This window comes from Chelonia mydas, chromosome 3, assembly GCF_015237465.2.
Source record: "Chelonia mydas isolate rCheMyd1 chromosome 3, rCheMyd1.pri.v2, whole genome shotgun sequence".
NCBI classification, from domain to species: domain Eukaryota; kingdom Metazoa; phylum Chordata; order Testudines; family Cheloniidae; genus Chelonia; species Chelonia mydas.
Window position 1 is genome coordinate 63,162,961 of NC_057851.1, and position 20,788 is coordinate 63,183,748.

Genomic DNA, 20,788 nt, shown 5'->3' on the forward strand with positions numbered 1-20,788 from the left:
GAAAACCTGGATTTGTGCTGGAAATGGCCCACCTTGATTATCATGCACATTGTAGGGAGAGTGGTCACTTTGGATAGGCTATTCCCAGCAGGAGAGTAAGTTTGTGTGTGTGGTTTTTAGAGGGGGGTGAGAGAACCTGGATTTGTGCAGGAAATGGCCCACCTTGATTATCATACACATTTGGAAGAGAGTGGTCACTTTGGATGGGCTATTACCAGCAGGAGAGTGAGTTTGTATGTGGGGGGACGGAGGGTGAGAAAACCTGGATTTGTGCTGGAAATGGCCCAAATTGATGATCACTTTAGATAAGCTATTACCAGCAGGAGAGTGGGGTGGGAGGAGGTATTGTTTCATGGTCTCTGTGTATATAATGTCTTCTGCAGTTTCCACGGTATGCATCCGATGAAGTGAGCTGTAGCTCACGAAAGCTCATGCTCAAATAAATTGGTTAGTCTCTAAGGTGCCACAAGTACTCCTTTTCTTTTTGCGAATACAGACTAACACGGCTGTTACTCTGAAACCTGTCATTATGCAAGGTTTCTCAGAAATCCACATGCCTCTTTGTGAGATCTATGAACACTTGCTGGCTGGATATAGTTCTTTCTACAACCTACTGGTTTTCTTCCAAGATGCCAGGTCTTTCCCTTTGAGTGCGATGTGACCTCACACTCTGACCACCCAACAGAGAGACTTGTTCCCTCTCCTTTGCTTTGAGAAAGTGACAATCTTCCTGCCTCAGCTTCTCCATATTTAAAATGGGAGATCTGCCCTCATTCCAGTATACTGCCGATTATACGAATAGCATGGGAGACATGGATTTTATTCAGATAATGGGGAGTTTGGATAATCGAGAGAGCAGGGAGCCTTGCTCACTCCCTCCCATGACAGCAGGGCTGCAGAGGGCTCCCTGTGCTGCTCCTTCTTGATTATTGCAGGCACAAGATGCCCCGGGGCAGAGGAGAAGAGGGGCATAGTAGTCCTGGGAGAGCACAGCAGGGAACCCCAGCTGGAACTAGGCTCTGCCCTGTCAGGACCACAGCTGTCCTTTGGCTGTACAGGGAGCCCTCTGCAGCTCTGCTGTCATGGCCCCACTCCCATGACAGCAGGACTACAGAGGGCTTCCTGCGCTGCTGCAGGAGTTTAGTAGAAGGATGGTCTCTCTTCTGGCCAGGTCTCTGCTCTATTGGTGGACAAGGAAGGGATAAAGCAAAGGTTCAAATAATAGGGTTTTGCAAAATCCAGAGGGTATCCTGTATCTGTAAATTTATCTTCTCAGGAATGACATCTTTGGCTGTCTATCACAAGAGCAAAATCTTCCCTTGCAGAATACAGAAACAGTTCAAAACTCTGAACTGGCAAAGGCACCCACCCTCCAGCTATCATCTAGAACCTAACTGAAAAACACTCCTTAAACACTAAACTTGCCTGAGACTAGCATGTATTCTTTATCGGTGTCTCAACAAAATGTGCATTTGTAAATGTCTGCATACCACCTTGCTGGCTGCCATCATTCTCACAGAACATTTCAGGATAACCACTGAAGCACCCACAGAGATAATGGCTCAAGGCATCTTTGGAGGCTAGTTTTGTGCGTTCAATTGATTATTCATTCATGCTATTTTCAAGTATTAAAGCAAGACAGGTTTTTAATAAAGACTATAAAATGGTACATTATTTTAGCATAAGGAAATATGCTACAAAATTTCCAGATTTCAGAGTAACAGCCGTGTTAGTCTGTATTAGCAAAAAGAAAAGGAGTACTTGTGGCACCTTAGAGACTAACCAATTTATTTGAGCATAAGCTTTCGTGAGCTACAGCTCACTTCATCGGATGCATACTGTGGAAACTGCAGAAGACATTATATACACAGAGACCATGAAACAATACCTCCTCCACCCCTCTCTCCTGCTGGTAGGAGAGTGGGGTGGGAGGAGGTATTGTTTCATGGTCTCTGTGTATATAATGTCTTCTGCAGTTTCCACAGTATGCATCCGATGAAGTGAGCTGTAGCTCACGAAAGCTGATGCTCAAATAAATTGGTTAGTCTCTAAGGTGCCACAAGTACTCCTTTTCTTTTTACAAAATTTCCAATTTTACTTTACACAATAAGTCTATGGTATCAATGGATATATTTATTCTACATGGAGAGATTAATATTTAAACAGGTATACAATTCTGGAACACAAAATCCACTTACCTGGGCTACTCGAAGTTCTGAAATCAGTTCTGTGAAACTCTGGTTTCTTGTTGGTTTAGAATCCTGCTCTAACTGTGACAGGAAGTTATTTTTATCCATCTGTTCTCTAATGTAACAATGACAAAAGAGAACATTATGCAGTTTGGTGATCTTACGTAGCTTTCTGCTTCATTAACACATTCAGTGGTTTCCCTATGAAAGGATCATGTCTACAAATTCTGGCAAATATTTCTTTTAAATCATTAAAAAAAGAATAAGCACTGAAATACATAAGTAAAACAAAGCCCAAAATTACTCCTGGGATATCAGACACCAATCCATCCATCTTCATAAATGCTAACTTGATGATTGTGATGCTGTGTATAAGAAAGATGTATCATTGTATCACTGTTGTCAAATGTCAATGGAAAAGTTAAGATTTGCTAAGTATGATTATCTTGTTTAGATGCATGTATCATTATTGTATCTGAAGTTATGAAGATTGGCTATGTACTTATGTCTTACACAGGTGTTGTATTCCTTGGTGACACCCCTCAGATAGAATTTACATTAGGGCTAGACAGCTGTGTGTGATGGCCTCGCAAGGACACTCCGCTCTTACAATGGACTATTGAAGAAACTCATCCTGTCCAGATGGCTCTTCTGGAGGATGCCTCAGATGGCAAGGAGTCAATGGCCGCCACCCCCCCGGCCTTTAAGTAAAAAAGGTTAAGGGCATGTGATATGCTCATATGATCCTGGGCTGCATCTTGGACCAGTAACTTTCAACATACAGGTGCTGTGGGCTTTGTTTGGGACTTCCATGCACATGGCAAAACAAATAAAAGACCTCTGATATATCCCTGTGTTGCCTCTTTCCTGCTTTAATTCTCTGGACTGTGGATTTACAACTAAAAGGAGCATTTTGAACTATGGACTGAGGACCTTCCAATCTTTTGGGAGTTACCAGAGAGAGACTTTACATGCCAGCAGTCTATTCCATCACTGCTGAAAACCTGATATAAGGACTTGGCAATCATTTGTATGTATATGATTTATTAACTATTTATAACTCTCTTTTCTTTTATTAATAAGCCTTTAGTTAGTTTACTAAGGATTGGCGACAGCATGATATTTGGGTAAGATCTGAGATTCATACTGACCTGGGATATGTCTCTCATCCATTGGGATTAGGAAGAACTTCACATATGGTGAAATGGGGTTTCAATAACCTCTCACTATATTAGATTGGATTGACTGGATGGGAGCCAAGGGCTGGAATGCCTAAAGGGGACTATGTTTGGCTTCTGGATAATTAGGTGTGGAACTGCAGAAGTTCTTTTGTTACTGGCTTGGTGAATCTAACTATAGAATAAACCACTAGTTTTGGGGGGACCGTCTGGCCTATTTTTTGCAGTCTGCCCTGACTGTGGCATTCTCAGTGTGGCCCATCCCAGGCACCAGTCACAATGATAATTGCAAAGATTTTAGATAAAACAAAAGAAGACAACAAGTCATTATTTGATCAAAATCAGTAAAGGTGATATCTACCCCCTTTCCTGCACAAGCCACTATGTCTACATTGCAATTAAAAAAACAAAACAAAACACCACTGCAGTGGAGAGTCTCAGAGCCCAGGTCTACAGACTTGGGCTCATACTAAATAAAGCCATATAGATGTTCCCACCTGGGTTGGAGCTCAGGTTCTGAAATCCACCCCTCCTCCCAAGTTTCAGAGCCTGAGCTCCAACTGAAGCATGAATGCCTACACAGTTATTGGTACCGCTGCAGCATGAACCCATGTCTGTAGACCTGGACTCGTAGACTTGCTGACGTGGATTTTTTTGGCAGCGTAGAAGGACCCATAAACTCCAAATAAGCAACCTTTGCTTAGGAAAACCACATGCAAGTCTGGGGATAGAATCTACTCCCCACGAATTAAGCTCAGCTGTGAGCTCCTATACAAAGATTTGTAAATACTGGATTTGCATGTTTGCTCACCCTCTATGCTGTTACAGACACAGATCCCAGTTTTACAGAGGGGGAGATTCCCCCTATATAACCACTGCTCAGTCACTCACAGCCTCAGCATGGTGATTCCTCTGTACTGGGGTCTTCCGTGACCTGAGCTGCTTGGTGAATTTCATCTTATGAGAATACTTATGTATAATAATAACCAAACATTTTAACATGGCAGATAAAATTATACTACCAAAAGGCATGCTCTCGCCCAGGCCTTCATTTAATTCTGTGGCCCATTCTGTGTATGAACAAACATTCAATCTTGAGATTTAGAATACAACCATCTAAGCTACAAGCCCTATTTACTCCAATAGGTCTCTAACAGAAAAGGGAAGGCTAAGAACTAAATGTGGACATTTCTTCCACCCCTCCCAATTTCAATGGAATAGGAGCTCACCAGTCACCTATCACCATCTATGACAAAACAAACCAAACAACAGGATATCTGACAGGCTTGTTAGTTCTGCTCTTATGGTTCTGCTTACGGAAGGCTTGTCCACATGGTGAGTTAGTCTGTGATAAGCTAGTGCAGACTAACTGGCCTGTGTGGACCCTGGTGTGCACTAGAAGTTCCCTCGTGCATGTTAATGTTGTCCCGTTTCAGACAGTATTATGTTAATGCACAGTAGGGAATTTTAAGTGCACAACTGCAAGGTCCACATGGGCCAGTTAGTGCACAAAATACTAGTGAAGACAAATGTATATCCCACTAGTGCAGACTAGCACACAAGCCTTCAAACTAACTCTGAATTTACGTGTCTTTAAAGGCTAGACGTTTAAACGTACTCACCTTAAGGACGCTAACTCAGATTTTAAATGTTGATTTTCCTTAAACATCCGTTCCTCATTTTTCTTGTTTTGTATCTGGAGTTCTTTCATTTGCTTGTATAACCTTTCATTTTCCTAAGACAAAAAAAACAAACTTAACCCGCATTCATTTATTAATAATAATTTTATCTGGCTCAACAGCATTTTTACTGTAATCTTCATGTGTACTTTGCTTCTATCACATTCTTAATACTTAGATTTCATAAAGCAAATACTCTATTACCTCATTCATAGAACACGACTAAGTATAAATGACAGTAATTTATAAAAAATAATAGACAATAATAGGTCATATAATTGTAATCACTGAATACTCACACATAGGCAAACATATTTATGTTGGATGAGACTTTGATGTTTATAATAATTTGTTTTTAGAGCACGTCTGAATATCAAATACTTTTTTATACAGCATGCTAAACTAAATTTAGTACACATTTACCTTGGATTGTATTGAGCATCCATGCTGATAACACTCATTAAAAAATGAGTTAATTAAATTTGTAATTGAACTCCTTCGGAGAGAATTGCACATCTCCTGCTCTGTTTTACCCACATTCTGCCAAATATTTCTTTTTATAGCAGTCCTGGATAATGACCCAGCATATGCTGTTCGTTTTAAGAACACTGTCACTACAGATTTGACAAAAGGCAAAGAAGGTACCAATGTGAGACTTCTAAAGACAGCTACAGCACTCGACCCAAGGTTTAAGAATCTGAAGTGCCTTACAAAATCTGAGAGCATACTTTCAGAAGTCCTAAAAGAGCAACACAGTGATGTGGAAACTACACAACCCAAACCACCAAAAAAGAAAATCAACCTTCTGTTGGTGGCATCTGACTCAGATGATGAAAATGAACATGCGCTGGTCCGCACTGCTCTGGATCATTACCAAGCAGAACCCGTCATCAGCATGGACGCATGTCCTCTGGAATGGTGGTTGAAGCATGAAGGGACACAGGAATCTTTAACGCATCTGGCACATAAATATCTTATGACACCAGCTACAACAGTGTCATGCGAAAGCCTGTTCTCACTTTCACGTGACATAACAAACAAGAAGTAGGCAGCATAATCTCCTACAAATGTAAACAAACTTGGATGTCTGAACAATTGTCTGAACAACAAATAGGACTAAGTGGACTTGTAGGGTCTAAAATTTTACATTGTTTTGTTTTTGAATGCAGTTATGTAACAAAAAATAAAATCTACATTTGTAAGTTGCACTTTCATGATAAAGAGATTGCACTACAGTACTTGTATGAGGTGAACTGAAAAATACTATTTCTTTTGTTTTTTTACAGATTACAATATTTGTAATCAAAAATAAATATAAAGAGAGCACTGTACATTTTGTATTCTGTGTTGTAACTGAAATCAATATATTTGAAAATGTAGAAAACATCCAAAAATATTTAAATAAATAGTATTCTATTACTGTTAACAGAGTGATTAATCATGATTAATTTTTTTAACCGCTTAACAGCCCTAGTTCTGAGTCATACCCAATCCCAGAACAAAAGTTTCAAGCTCTGTTCTCTAAGTTTTCTACTTCTCTACCAGTGCAGTCAAAGACACAAGTTGTACCTCTGGGCTGAGAAGAAGATGGAGAGATGATGCAGATGCATGCTAACAGAGCCAAGCTTACCTCCACAAGCCTAGTTTTTCTTGGGAAAACTAGTTTTCCACGTGTTTTGGAGACAGAAATATTGATTCTTTATTAGCCAAACTGTATTTTATTTGTTAAAGTTTTCAGCTCACAGGTCGTATTCTTTTAATGTCAGGTAACACTATACAACTTGGGAAGAGCTTACTCAAAACTAGAGAGATATACGCTTTTTTGAAATGTGTGTAATTTATTCATGCCCTTCAGAGCTACACCTCTACTGCTTTTTAGAAAAAGATATCTCCCTTAAGTAGAATAGCAGCAACTAGTCAAGGATTTCAACTAGGAAAGTTTCATTCTCAGAAGAATGAGTTTAATAATTCATAGGTTTTCATTTACAAAAGGCCCAAGTAAGACAACTTTTGAAATTTTGAAGAAGTAAAGGAAACCCCAGAAAATTTTATTTGGTAACAATTCAACTAAGTGTTTTTAAGTTAAACACAGATGCATCTTGTATGTGGAGAAGCGCAGAAGCACTTATCCTCAACTATGGATACAATGACCATGGCAGATGGGAGCCTAACTTCCTTATGTGCTTTAGAAAATCCCACCCTAATGTTACAAAAACAACAAATAGTTTATCTGATCTTTTTGTTTTTACAGCTAATCAGAGTTCACACCACTACATTAAAATATCACTCTACCTGCTGATAACCGTGAAGAAGGTTCTCTTGATCTTGAATTTCCTTTTGGATTTGCTTTAACTTTTCTTCGGTGACAGCCTCTGTTGCCCCAAGGTGAAGCCATTTCTTTTCTTTGCTCAGCTCTTCCATACTATTTACCTTTCAAAATATACAAAGCACACAAAATGTCAATAAAACAATTGTTAGACAAAGTTCTCTGGAGAAAGCTTTGCACTAAGTTAGATGGCATCTATTTTCCTTTTTATTAAAACACACACACACGGAAACAGAGTACTCTGAGCCTTCAAAAATACTGGTGTCATAGAAGCATTATCTGAAAAAGTGAAGCACATGCAAGATTGTAGTAATATGCACAATAGGCCCTGTTCAGTATAAGGGCTTGTCTACATGGGGAAACTTACCAGCAGAACTATACCACTAACTCCCCATGTGGACACTCTTATTAAGAGTGTTCATGTGGTATAACTGTAGCAGTATACTTGAATTGGTAAAGTTCTGGTGGTAACTTTCCCCGAAAGCCAAGCCTTAAGCATAGTTTTATAGAAAAAACATCAGGAGGTGTATATAATTCTGCTTTTATTTTACCAGAAACTGACATTATATTAAACATTTATTTATAGTTATAGTGTAAGGATTTATAATCTGAATGCTGCCCTGGAATGTGTAACACAGGATACGTATACACTGTACACCACTGGTGGCAGCTATATGTATACTACTTGCCGCCATATGCTGCAGTTAAAAGCACACTGCATCCACACTGCAGCATGTAGCCATAGATATCAGTGAAATGCTCTGGCAGAGGAGAGGTAGTGGGGAAAGGCTTCAGCAGCTTCCTGCTGCCAGAGGCTTTCACTGAAGTCAGGAATAGTTTTGCTGTGGGGGAGGGAGTGGAGAGGCAAAGGCTGAACCTTTCCCTCTCCCCCACCCCAAGCCCTAGCCTTTCCCCATTGCCAGAGTCTTTTCCTGAGGCAAGGAACGGCTCTAGCAGGGGGAAAGGCAAAGCCTCTCCACTGTCAGAGCTTTTCCCTGCAGCAGGGAATGACTCCAGCAGCAGACAGCTTGCACAGCCTTTCCCTGCTGCCTCCTCATGGTCAGAATTCTTCCCCACTGGAGGCGTTAAAAACAACAGTGTAGACAGGCAGAGACAGCTCAGGCAAGTAGAGTGGGTAGAGTATGTATTCACATACATACACACACTCTTCAGATGTCTTTACTTGTCTAAGCCAGGCCTCACCAGCTACGCTGTTATTTATACCCACGCTAGGGGGGCTATGCGGATATGTACTCTACATGCTGCCAAAAGAAGCATGCGGCATACGTGTATCCAGAGAGGAATCAGACAACCCCTAAGTAGCAAAGCTTCTAAGTAGTAGCCTCCACTCATCTTGTGACTATGTGGCTTAGTGAAGAAAATTGGTAAGTAAATTGGTTGAGGTGAAAGTCCAAGACCATCTTTAAAAAACTTGGGGTGAGACCTGGTAGAAACTTTGTCCTTATTTAAAAAACAACAAAATAAAAAAAAACATGTAGGAGGCCCTACTCTGAGGGCCTGCAGTTCCCCCATCCTCCTGGCTAACATGGTAGCCATAAGGAGTGAGTGAAGAGCATAACTCAGTTTACCCTCTGGAAAAAACAAACAACTTTATGATTGGTTTCAGATGGAACAGCAATAGCGTGAGTGTACACCTTGCACCCACCCTCCCCGTTTATTTCCTGTTAATTGATTCAGAGCAGGAATGACTGAACTAAGAAATACTGAGTGTTGTTTTCAGAAGCAAGTCTTTCCCTTTGTCTGTGGTGGAGGTGGTACAGCACCTTGGTCTGAAGCACATAGTTTTCTTGACTCAGCTGTAAAAGCTCTTTATCATGTTGCATTTTCATTTCTACCACCTTATTCTCCATTTCCTTCTCTTTCTGTGAAAATGAGTCTTTTAGCTGCTGAATTAAATCTTGTGCCGCTTTCAACGTTTCCTCTGCTTCCTTGACTCTTTTTAGCAAATAAAGCTCTCTCTCACTGTTTTTGACAGGGAAAAGTGAGGAATCCTGGTGAAGAAACATTACCAGAGAAACACTGCATTGAGATCATTGATCATTTTCATTTCCATTTCCATTTCATTTCAATAAGATGTATTCAAGATTTAAGGTTAGCCAATACCACATCATCTTTCTGTGAACTATTTCACTGAGCACTCTGAAGATATAAAAAGAGTGTTAATACAGTTAAGCAAGATTAAGTGCCCAATATCAGCAGATATCGGGGTGCAGGAGAAAAGAGTTGGGAAGGATCTTCACAGGTAAAACATACAATAAAAGTTACAAAATTATTGTCTTTAGGTTTTTTTAAAGCAAGTCATGTTAAAATGTCATTTAAAAATAATATTTATACTATGCTTCTGGTAAAAAATGGCACCAACTTCAAAGAGCTTTTCCTTGTATGTGTGACAAATCCTATAATCTTACTTTAGAGATAAAAATGAATTTCTAACTACTTTTACTCTCCTTAGCACTAAAGAGCTAATACTGCTAAGAGCGAATCAGTTCGATTCTACTTACCTATTCTGTAACTGTTGCTCTTCAAATGATTGCACATGTCCATTCCATGTGAGGCATGTGTGCCAAGTGCACTGAAGCCAGGGATTTTTTTCCCTAGTGGTATCCATTGAGGTAGTGCCTGTGCCTGCATGTACTCCTGGCTCAGGACACAAAACTTGGAGCCACTCTGGCCCTTTTCAGTTCCTTTGCATTTGAATCCATAACAAGGTAGACTCTGAAGCAGAGGGGAAGGAGGGTGGGGTTTTGGAATGGACATCTCGAAAAAAACAGAACAGATAAGTCACTGTTTTTCCTTCAGGTTTTTGCACATGTCCATTCCACGCTAGGTGACTCCCAAGCAGTTTGAAATGGAGGCAGAGCTCAGATTCTACCTGAAAAGGGACTGTAGAAACTGCCTTCCCAAGCTTGTATCATCCCTAGAAGCTGCAGCAATAGCATAATACTTGGTAAAGAAACGTGCATGTGTCAGAAATTGGGATATTTTCCCAAAATGCTGTTGAAGTCGCTTGAACTCCTGAGGAATATGCAGAAATCTTTGAAGGAGCAGTGGTCTCAGCAATCTCATAACACACTGATATGCATGATGTGCTCTAATTTGAAATTCTTTTCAAGGAAACTGCCAGCTTCTTAATTCTGTCCGCAAAGGAGACAAACAGCTGAGGGATGCACAGAATGGCTTAGTTCTGTTGAAGCAGCAGGCAAGGGCTCTATGCATGCCTAACGTGTGGAGCCTCTATTCATCTTGTGACTATGTGGCTCAGTGAAGAAAATTGGTAAGTAAATTGTTTGGTTAAGGTGAAAGTCCAAGATCATCTTTAAAAAACTTGGGGTGAGGCCTGGTAGTGACTTTTAATTTTTTAAATTAAGGACAAAGTAGAAGGCCCTACTCTGAGGGCCTGCAGATCCCCCAATCTCCTGGCCAACATGGTAGCCACAAGGAAAGCCACTTTGACTGAAAGTGATGTAATCAGGAGAATGCAACCAGTGACTCACAAGGTGGGCCATTAGAAGTAATACTAGGTTCAAGTCCCAGGACACAGGCAGTGAGAAGGAACTAAAGGGGAATCAGAGTGTCTCCACCCTATATACTCTTGGCTGGGATTACAAATAGATGCAAGGCACACAAGCAGTCCTCATCGGTACTGCTATGTGAAAAATCTCTCTTTCCAGTTCACTGGGTGTGCCCACACTTAGTGTGGAATGGATATGTGCAATCACTTGAATTGACAGTTATTCCCAAGGAAGAGTGAACACAAATTTCAGAACCTCTGCAAAACTGGCTATATTATATATATATATATATAAAAATAGAAGGTTTACATGTAAACTGAACAAAGTTAATACGGAAATCACCAAGATGAAAACATGAAGCCCCACAATGACATTTTTAGTCACTTTTCAGAAAATAAATGCACTTTAAATTTATTTTTGCCAATATTTTAAAAATGTTTGTTTGTTGTGGCTCTAAGTCTAGCTTCCCATATACTCATTGGAAGCTGCCTCATCCTCCCAGTATGCATAGAGGTGCCAGGGAAGAAGGAAGAGCAGCACTCTGACAGGTAATGCAACATCCTATGCTCTTCTCTTTGCTTTCAAGATTTCCTTTGGGCTCTTATGAGCCTTTATTCATCTTGAAAAGGTTGCTGAATAGAAGGTTCAAAAAAATGGTAGCGACCACACACAGCTACCTGAGCTGCCTTACTCCATGTCTTGCTTACAGAAAAGCAGGAAGAATCCAGAGATAAATACCAATAAATGCATAAAATTTCTTGTAAGGCAAAAATAAATAAATAAATCTTGCTTTCTTATTAGCTGCCCACTGCCTGCCTGAATAAAAGAGGCGAAAAACTCTTTGCCATGTTAGCCAAGTCATTTTTCTGTTGACATACTATTATATGCTGAAGCACAATATGCAGTACTAATACAAAGACAGACAAATACAGGTACTAACTTACATGCTAAGTATAATAGTTTTATTTGAAAGTTTTATTTAAATTAAACCTGTTTGGTACTGAAATATTAATGTTTAGAAATTAGATAATGTATATCATTTTCACAACAACATTGACATAAAACTACCAAAACAGACTGATCTGGGAACCTAAAGTGGCAATATGACTTTAGCAATATCTTTTAGAAGAACATCAACATCTGATTAAAGCAAACTCTTAATGCCAAGTTTCAGCATTTATTGATCCTGTTATAAAAGGTATTACAAAAAGCTTTAACAAAACTGGTATGCAAATTCTTCATCACGGGTGTTCCAGTTTTGAGCAGTAATAACTTAAAATACAACACTTACTTTTTGAGTCTGCACACAAGAATCCATTTCCTTCATCTGCAGTCCAAGGGCATTAATGACTGACTGGCCAGACGTAACCATATTGCTGACCTTTTTAGAAGCTGATTCATTTATTGCAGATCTTATTATCCTAGTAGTAAATAACGTTTCTTCATTTTGAGAGGAAAAAGCAGAACAGAACAAAATTCAGTGAGTGACAGACTGTGAAGGCACTGTGCTATAAAACCAATGAAAATGTTTATTTTCTACTTGTTAACAACACATAATGTATGTATACGCTCTCAAAAAGTCAAGTATATTCATATGATCCACCAGTGCTAAGCCTCAAGCTTCTGGCTCACAATTCAAGCACACCATAGTTAAGCTTTTCAGCTAATTCAAGAGCATCCACAAGAAATTATGTGCAATGTTACTGGAGATGGAGTAGCCATCATTTCCTTTATAAAATTTTTATTTATACTTAAAGAACAATGAAAAGTATAATGTAATAACCAGAATGCCCTGCAGACCAAAAGACCAGGATAATTATCCATTAATTGGAGAGCAAATAAGCTAGCTCAGGTTTCAGAGTAGCAGCCGTCTTAGTCTGTATTCGCAAAAAGAAAAGGAGTACTTGTGGCACCTTAGAGATTAACACATTTATTTGAGCATAAGCTTTCGTGAGCTACAGCTCACTTCATCGGAAGTTTTGTGAACTTTCTTTAAAAAGAACCAAGCAACCCACATATATGTGAAGATACTACATAATACCAGTCACAGCAGAAACACCACCAACCTTAGAAATAGACCCTGTAGCAAAACAACCCTCCCCACACACGGTTTAATTGAGAAACTCAGCATCTATTCGTAACAGCCAACATGACATTGGTGTATGCAGTGCTGGTGTAGCCATGTTGGTCCCCAGATATCAAAGAGACAAGCTGAGTGAGGAACTCTCTTTCATTACATCTCTGTGTGGGCTCAAAAGCTTGTCTCTCTCACCAACAGAAGTTGGCCCAATAAAAGATATCATCTCACCCACCTTGCCTTTCTAACTTGACCCTGGGACATAAACAGTGAAATTCATCCTAGGGTATAAATTCAACAATTTATAGCTTGGCAGCCTAGAACATGGGGGTTTTCTGTAACTACTGAAATACTAGAGAGACTACATACACTCCTGCCAAAAAAAAGCCTGAGCTGATGACAGGAGTTTCTACATATAGTGCAGGAAAATATATTGGTAAATGACCATGTTGCAAATCAGATGCCTTTTGCTCTTCTGAAGAGCTGGTCTCTTTCAGGTTTTAGCTCTGCTACTGTTGGTTGTGAAATAGTTGTTTGCTTCTAGGACTACCTGAGGTATTTTTCCTGGAAATTTTAATGAAGATAAATATACCTTTCCTTACCAACCACCTCTGTCACCATTTTATTCAGAAGCTCCCTAAACTGTCGGCCTCTCAAAATAAGGGAACACAGACATGAGCTGTTTTACCCTACAGTGTGCTCCATGTGCTTCCTGGAGACCACATTAGTTGCTATCGAATGTGCCGAGAATGTGAGAGCATCCACAAAGTGGATGCCTGTAGTGCCTCAGAAATAACAAATAGTGCCCACAAGATGCCAAAACTGATCAGGAATTTTACAAAGTTCAAATGAACCAAATTCTGAAATTCTGTCTTTATTTGTACTTCAGTCTCTGCTGTACAAGCCACTTGGAAGCAGAGAATTCAGGTTTTTTCTTAGTGGGCAACCTCAATGTCACATTATGGGCATTAAGGAAAAAACTAATTCTGGAAATAAATGGGAAATAGAAGCAATTGTTTCTTTGTATTTTCTAACAAGTGCCAAAATGCACAACTGAGGATAAAGATAAAATGCTTATAAAGAACAGGACAGGCCACACTGAAAGAGGTTACAATATCACTCCAACAAGTTGAACTATCCAAAGGAATTTTAACAGAAATGGAGATTTTTTAGTTGCAGAGAATACTTATACTTACTAGAGTAGAAACTATAACAGACATACATGTGTTTTTGAAGGCAAAATTATTTTCTATTCAATTGGTCAGCAATAGTTAAATAAATGTAGTGGAGGAGCACGGGCTTTGTATAATTACATATGACTAGAGTAAAAGGCTGGTCAAAAAATGTTTTTTCCTCCCTATGGAAAATTTTGAATTTTCATAAGGAAATTGAAAATGTGTTAGTTTTTTTTATAAAAAAGGTTTTTTTAATGAAAAAACAATGGTTTTTGAAAAGAGCAGGCACTTTCCTTAAAAGTTTGCAGGTCGTGAAAATCGACGGAAGATTTGACTAGCCCAGTAAAGGAAGGTTTGAAATCCACATGTAAAATATGTAATCGTTTTTTTTGTAGCATTTCTACAATGAGTTCTGGGTAGGCCTATTCAAGCATAAACTGATTACATTTATTTTTCTTATTTCACTTTCGGACTGACTATGATATCCATGAGTCAGTGATATCAAAATGCATCCATTTGTTCAATGCAGTAAATATCATACAATCTGACTGCAATATGAAAATATGACATCTAGGCCCACCCCTCAGGAACATGCAGGAATCCTGGGAATCTCACATGGATTTATTCTTTCAGGAAAAATTAACACTGCTATAAGACTCATCTTTAAGAAGTGGAAAAAGTACGTCACATAAAATCTAACACTATTTTGTGCGTGTAACATCAAAACCAAAAGCTCTCTGGATTAAACAAAAATTAACCTCTGAACTCTTCATTTAAGATAAAATTATGTGTATAAAACTATCAGTTTACCTTTTTGCCTTGCTTTATCTGGAGGTGATTTGGCTTTCAAACTTGGCTTTTTGAGAGCTTCTTTTGATGCTCTCTTTTCAGTAGTTGTGGAAAGTTGTTTTAAGGGTGAAGTGGGTTTACCATATCCAGAACTCCTAACCAATATATGAGGTCCAATGGGAGATTTCTTCTTATGTAAAGGAGCTGTACTTCTAGTGCTCTTGTGCATTATTTGCTTATTAATCACTGAATCCAATCCCTTGTTCCTCCAGGAGCTGGACTGATGTGCCTGTGTAGAATAAGTATAGTTTGTAACAACCACATTAGACTATAATAAAATCCGAAGGTAACTTCAGTTCTATTCCTGTTTATTTAAATATAATTCTAGTAACAGAATACTGGGCCAGTTACAAGAGTTATACTTAAATAAACAGGAATAAAATTCCTGATGGAGCTGAAAATGAATAATCCAAACCCAAACAAATGAAAAATGTGTAATTCTATAAAAATCTCCAGTGCTTTTAAGGTAGTGAAAAGACGACATCACACCGAGTAGGGAAAACTGCCTATTAGCTTGAATGGACAACAGGGTAGAGATGAAAAAGACCTATTCGGTCGTCTTGGAAATTGGCATTCAGCTTTGGAGTCATGACCCTAATCAGTAGATAGCAATAATGTTTTCTTGGGAATCCCCAAATTATGGATAGACATTTCTAGCAAATATGTTTGTAAAAATAATCTTCAAAATGTGATTTAAAATTATTTTTTTAAACAGATAAAAGATAGCTAAATATGGCTTACCTTATTAATTTTGCTGTCCTGATGCAACAATGCAGAATCTTGTATTTTTTGTCTCAAAAGGTCAAGCTGCTCTTTATCAAACTGGTCTTCTTTATCAGTCCCTTTTTGATGACTATCTTCACTACTTTCTTTTGCAGTTGCCTGGAGAAAAACACTCTCTTCTTCTTTACTATGTTTATCAAACAAAAAATCTAAACTTTGCTTCTCCAGAACTGCATCATTTTTGTGTTCTTTAATTGGCAAATGACTGACAAATTCAGCTGCTCTGCTGTCTGTTAGTTTCACCGGACTAAAAAAGAAAAAGTGCATTTAACAAGACTTGCAATTTGCTTACAATTTTTTTTCTAAAATTGACACACAAATGCAATGTTATTTCCATTGCCAGGTCAAAAGACTGTTCATTTTTGAACTAGCTACTTGCAATACTTCTAAACTCTGTTTACTAATGGAGTAAGTCTACTGGAAATAGATCTTATTTTCAAAAGTGGCCAGACCAACTCAGAATACATATTCACTTTACAGATCAGCACAAACTACACCCAGTAGTACTAAATTATCTAGCACAATAAAAATCTAGATTCCTAGCTCAAAAATGACCCTAGTTATTCAGAAAGATGATTTTCACAAATAATTCATGGACATTAAGATGTTAAAACATGCATTTTCTAAAACAAATACCTTACAAGCTCCAGATCAAAGCCTCTTGCATGAGATGAATCTGCTCTAATGGGTTTCATTAATTCCTCTACAGTGAGCAAATCTAAGGAGTGGAATACATTATTAATTTTAAGTATAATATTTAATACACAGTAATAAACTAGTTATTTTAAAAAAATTATTACAATTCTGAGTGGGTGATAGATTTAGAAAACGTATTTTATCAAATGCTATAACTTAGTATTTGGCAAAAATATCATGTATCTTTCTGAAACATGCCCCTTACTGATTTAACTTTGCATCAAATAGATTCCAAGATATCTACCATATAAAATAATACACTGATGTTGCAAAACAAACAAACAAAAAACAAAAAAACCCCCACACTTGTCTCAACCATAAAAGTAACTTCTAACACAAAAGTGTCAGAATCATTAATTTTGAGTGGTTTTTTTGTGTGTGTGTCTTGTTTTTACAAGCACCCTCATTGTCCAGAAACTGCATACAATCTCTCAGGTGTTATTCAGCTATTTTAAGTTAGGCACAGGTATTCCAAATGGTATAATTCTGCCTGATTATTGCATAAAATATTTATTGGCATTTTTAACTTAAGTCACTAACTATGTTTTAAGTGCTGTATTGAACACATTGATAAGGATAATACAAAACCAGTAATAAATGAAAGCTGTGTTAATTTGAACCCCATTAAAAAGCAAAACAAAAAGAGATACTGAGTTAAATTCTGCCAAACAGTAGTGTGTAATTCTCCAAAATCTCCAGTGCTTCTAAGGTAGTGAAAAGAAATCACAGACAGAAAATAGAGATGGAAAAGACATACTAGGTCATCTCGGGAAAATGGTGTAAATTAGGAATAACTCTCCTCAATTCTTTGGTGTAACTAAGAACAGAACTTAGCCTGTTAATGTTTGTCACACAGAAAAAGCGGGTAGAGAAGATCTTGTTTCTAAGCTTTAAAAAAGGCGTTACAAATACAAAGCAAATTACAATCTTTTCTTAAAATAGAAATTTATGTAGTACGAATCTTTGTAGGCCAGATCCTATCCACCTGTAGTAAAACCCATGGGAGAGAGCTGTTGGGGAAGGAGGTCTTTGCAAAGATTGGCTCCTGTCGATTTCCCTATATTGTCCCATTCAAGTCTGAATCTGTGTTGGGTAAGGTAATCAGAGCTGTCGAAGAACATGACAGATCTCCTGGGATCTGCAGGAGGCCATCCACATGGAGATCCTTTACCTCTACATCAGCTCTGGCCCCCACCAGCTCTTCCTTGGCAATACAATGCTATTGGAGAACTCCATTCACCCTGGATGCCTTTAGGATACCAGAAGGGTGCTTAATGGAAAGATAACTGTATCAGACTATAGTATCCTTGCTGGGAATGTGCAACCTGCCTTCTCATTCCTATCACCTGTGTAGTCTTCCCCCTCTCTACCACTGTAGACCGTGATCTGGTGTAGCACTCTCTAAGAGTTTGAGTAGAAGAGAAGAGACAGTGCCACTGATGTGGCTCATCCCTCATCCTGTGGGAGTAGAGATTCGCATGCTGAAGATCCACTCCCTGGTTGGATTTCAGGGAGAAGATCTAGAGTCAAATTTTCAAAAGTGCCGAAGTGATTCAGGAGCTTAAGTCCCATTTTCTAAAAGCACTTAGAAACTCAAGTCTCACTGAAAGTCAGTAAGACAGACTTAGGAGAAAAGCTGGTCAGAAAAATTCCAACAAAATATTTTTGTCATAATTTTCTGATACATGGAAATCAAAATATTTCAAGGCAGCAGTTTGAATTTGACAAACTTCTGATAGAACCCAGGAAGGTTCCCTGTCATCTCATCCCTGGATTCTCAGCAGATGGGGCTTGCGGGTAGGATAAAGTGGAGCTGGGACCCTGGTAGACCCAGCTCAGCCAGGAGCCTCAGAGCTGTCACTCCCAGGGTTGCAGCTTCAACCCACCAAGTATGTTAGAAAGGACCCAAGGCTTCCCAGGTCCCAGCAGTTCACCATATGGGCTGCAATGAAGCCAGGGACCCTGGAAACCACAGACTGAAATTGACATGATTTTTGTTAGATCCATAGCTGCCCTTCAGTGAATAGCAGCCCTGAAGCTGACCAGACTTTTGTCAAGTTAAAAGGTCTGGTCAGTTTCACCGCTGTTATTCAGTGATGGACAGCAGTGAAACTTTTCAGAGTAACAGCCGTGTTAGTCTGTATTCGCAAAAAGAAAAGGAGTACTTGTGGTACCTTAGAGACTAACCAATTTATTTGAGCGTAAGCTTTCGTGAGCTACAGTAAGCTCACGAAAGCTTATGCTCAAATAAATTGGTTAGTCTCTAAGGTGCCACAAGTACTCCTTTTCTTTTAGCAGTGAAACTGATAAGAATCACGTCAATTTCACTCTGCAACTGCCAAGGCCTCATTGGTCTCCAGCTTCCCTGCAGCCTGCCAAAGAGGCACCCAGGAATCCTGGGAGCATATTTTGTTTCAGAAACACCAGGTTTTGGTGTTTCCAAAATGAAATGTTGCAGGATTTCAGTTCTGTGAAAATTCTGGAGAACAACTTTTTGTCCTGAGTCAGGATTAAAAAAATTCCGAAAACTCTAAAGTTTTCACAGAACTGAAATTAGGTTTCCCAGCCAGCTCTACTTAGGAGCCTAAGGCCTGGTCTATACTACGGGGTTAGGTCAAATTTAGCCACGTTAGGTCAATTTAAAAATGACTGAGTCCACACAACCAACCCCATTCCATCGACCTAGAGGGCTCTTAAAATCGACTTCTGTACTCCTCCCCGACGAGGGGAGTAGCTCTAAAATCGACCTTGCTGGGTTGAATTTGGGGTAGTGCGGATACAAATCGACAGTATTGGCCTCCAGGAGCTATCCCAGAGTGCTCCACTGTGACCGCTCTGTACAGCACTTTGAACTCTGATGCACTAGCCAGGTACACAGGAAAAGCCCCAGGAACTTTTGAATTTCATTTCCTGTTTGGTCAGCATGGCGAACTCAGCAGCACTCAGCAGGACAGGTGACCATGCAGTCCCCCTATCATCTCCATCCCTGAGGTTATCGCAGATTAGAAGGCAAAAAAACCACACTCACGATGATGTGTTTTCTGAGCTCATGCAGCCCTCCCGCACTGATAGGGCAAAGCTTAATGCATGGAGGCATTCAGTGGTAGAGGCCAGGAAAGAATTAAGTGAGTGTGAAGCGTGGGGGAAGGATGCGATGCTGAGGCTAATGGGGGACCAAATGGACATGATGAAGCATCTGTTGGGGGAGCAAACAGATATGATGAAGCATCTGTTGCAGCTGCAGGAAAGCCAACAAGAGCACAGACCCCGCTGCATCCATGTACAACCGCCTCCCCTCCTCCTCATGTTCCATAGCCTCCTCACCCAGATGCCCAAGAACGCGGCAGGGCAGAGGTTCTGGGCACCCAGCCACTCCACTCCAGAGGATGGCCCAAGCAACAGAGGGCTGTCATTCAAAACAGTCTGATTTTTAGTGTGGCTACAATAAGCCATGTGGCCTTGTCCTTCCCTCCTCCCTCACCCCACTCGGGTTACCTTGTCCGTTATCTCTCTTTTTTTTTTAAATTAAGAAAGAATGCATGGTTTCAAAATAATAGTTACTTTATTTCAAAGGGGGGGGAGTGTGGTTGGCTTACAGGGAATTAAAATTAACAAAGGAGGCGGGTTTGCAACAAGGAGGAACACACACAACTGTCACACCAAAGCCTGGCCAGTCATGAAACTGGTTTTCAAAGCCTCTCTGATGCGCAGCGCGCCTTGCTGTGCTTTTCTAATCGCCCTGTTGTCTGGCTGCTCACAATCGGACGCCAGGAGATTTGCTTCAACCTCCCACCCTGCCATAAACATCTCCCCCTTACTCTCACAGATATTATGGAGCACACAGCAAGCAGCAATAACAATGGGAATGTTCATTACACTGAGGTCTGACCTAGTCAGCAAACAGCACCGGCGAGCTTTTAAAAGTCCAAAGGCACATTCTACCACCATTCTACACTTGCTCAGCCTGCTCCTTACTACTGTCCGGGCTTCATGAGCCATGGGAGCAAGGGGTTGGCTGGGGTAGGTGCGACCGTGTGGTGCTGCCAGCTGGGAGAGCAGCCTGAGGCAGAAGCCTCCAGCTCGCAGGATATTCCAAGCCCGACTGAATCTCCATGAGACTAAACTTAAAGAAGAGAATGACCTGGAGTCTCTGGCTCCCATTCGGTGCTCTAAGAGGAGGATAGTCATGTCTGTCCAGGCACCCCGATCGACCTCACCGAGGTCAGCCAGGAGCACCCGGGAGACGTACGACAGCTATCAGTCCTGCTGCACTGTCTGAGCTGAGCGGGCTCCATGCTTGCTG

General features: G+C 39.9%; 1 protein-coding gene across 14 annotated transcripts in view; it reads right to left on the reverse strand.

Annotated features, from left to right (window-relative positions):
- The window catches only part of CEP162 (centrosomal protein 162), an 89,322-nt gene that overhangs the window by 36,453 nt on the left and 32,081 nt on the right, over positions 1-20,788 (reverse strand). For 13 of the 14 annotated variants that reach the window (XR_005224627.2, XR_005224626.2, XM_043542613.1 and 10 more), the window contains 8 exons: positions 16,426-16,507; positions 15,748-16,036; positions 14,968-15,235; positions 12,197-12,345; positions 9,157-9,384; positions 7,339-7,476; positions 4,990-5,102; positions 2,199-2,304 (listed from right to left, as the gene is read on the reverse strand). Coding sequence is in view for 12 of the 14 variants with exons in the window: in XM_043542613.1 (XP_043398548.1) it covers positions 2,199-2,304; positions 4,990-5,102; positions 7,339-7,476; positions 9,157-9,384; positions 12,197-12,345; positions 14,968-15,235; positions 15,748-16,036; positions 16,426-16,507 (1,373 nt within the window). In the remaining 2 variants the exon portion in view is untranslated. The remainder of the gene's footprint in view (positions 1-2,198; positions 2,305-4,989; positions 5,103-7,338; positions 7,477-9,156; positions 9,385-12,196; positions 12,346-14,967; positions 15,236-15,747; positions 16,037-16,425; positions 16,508-20,788) is intronic. The other variant, XM_037894417.2, reaches the window with a different exon arrangement.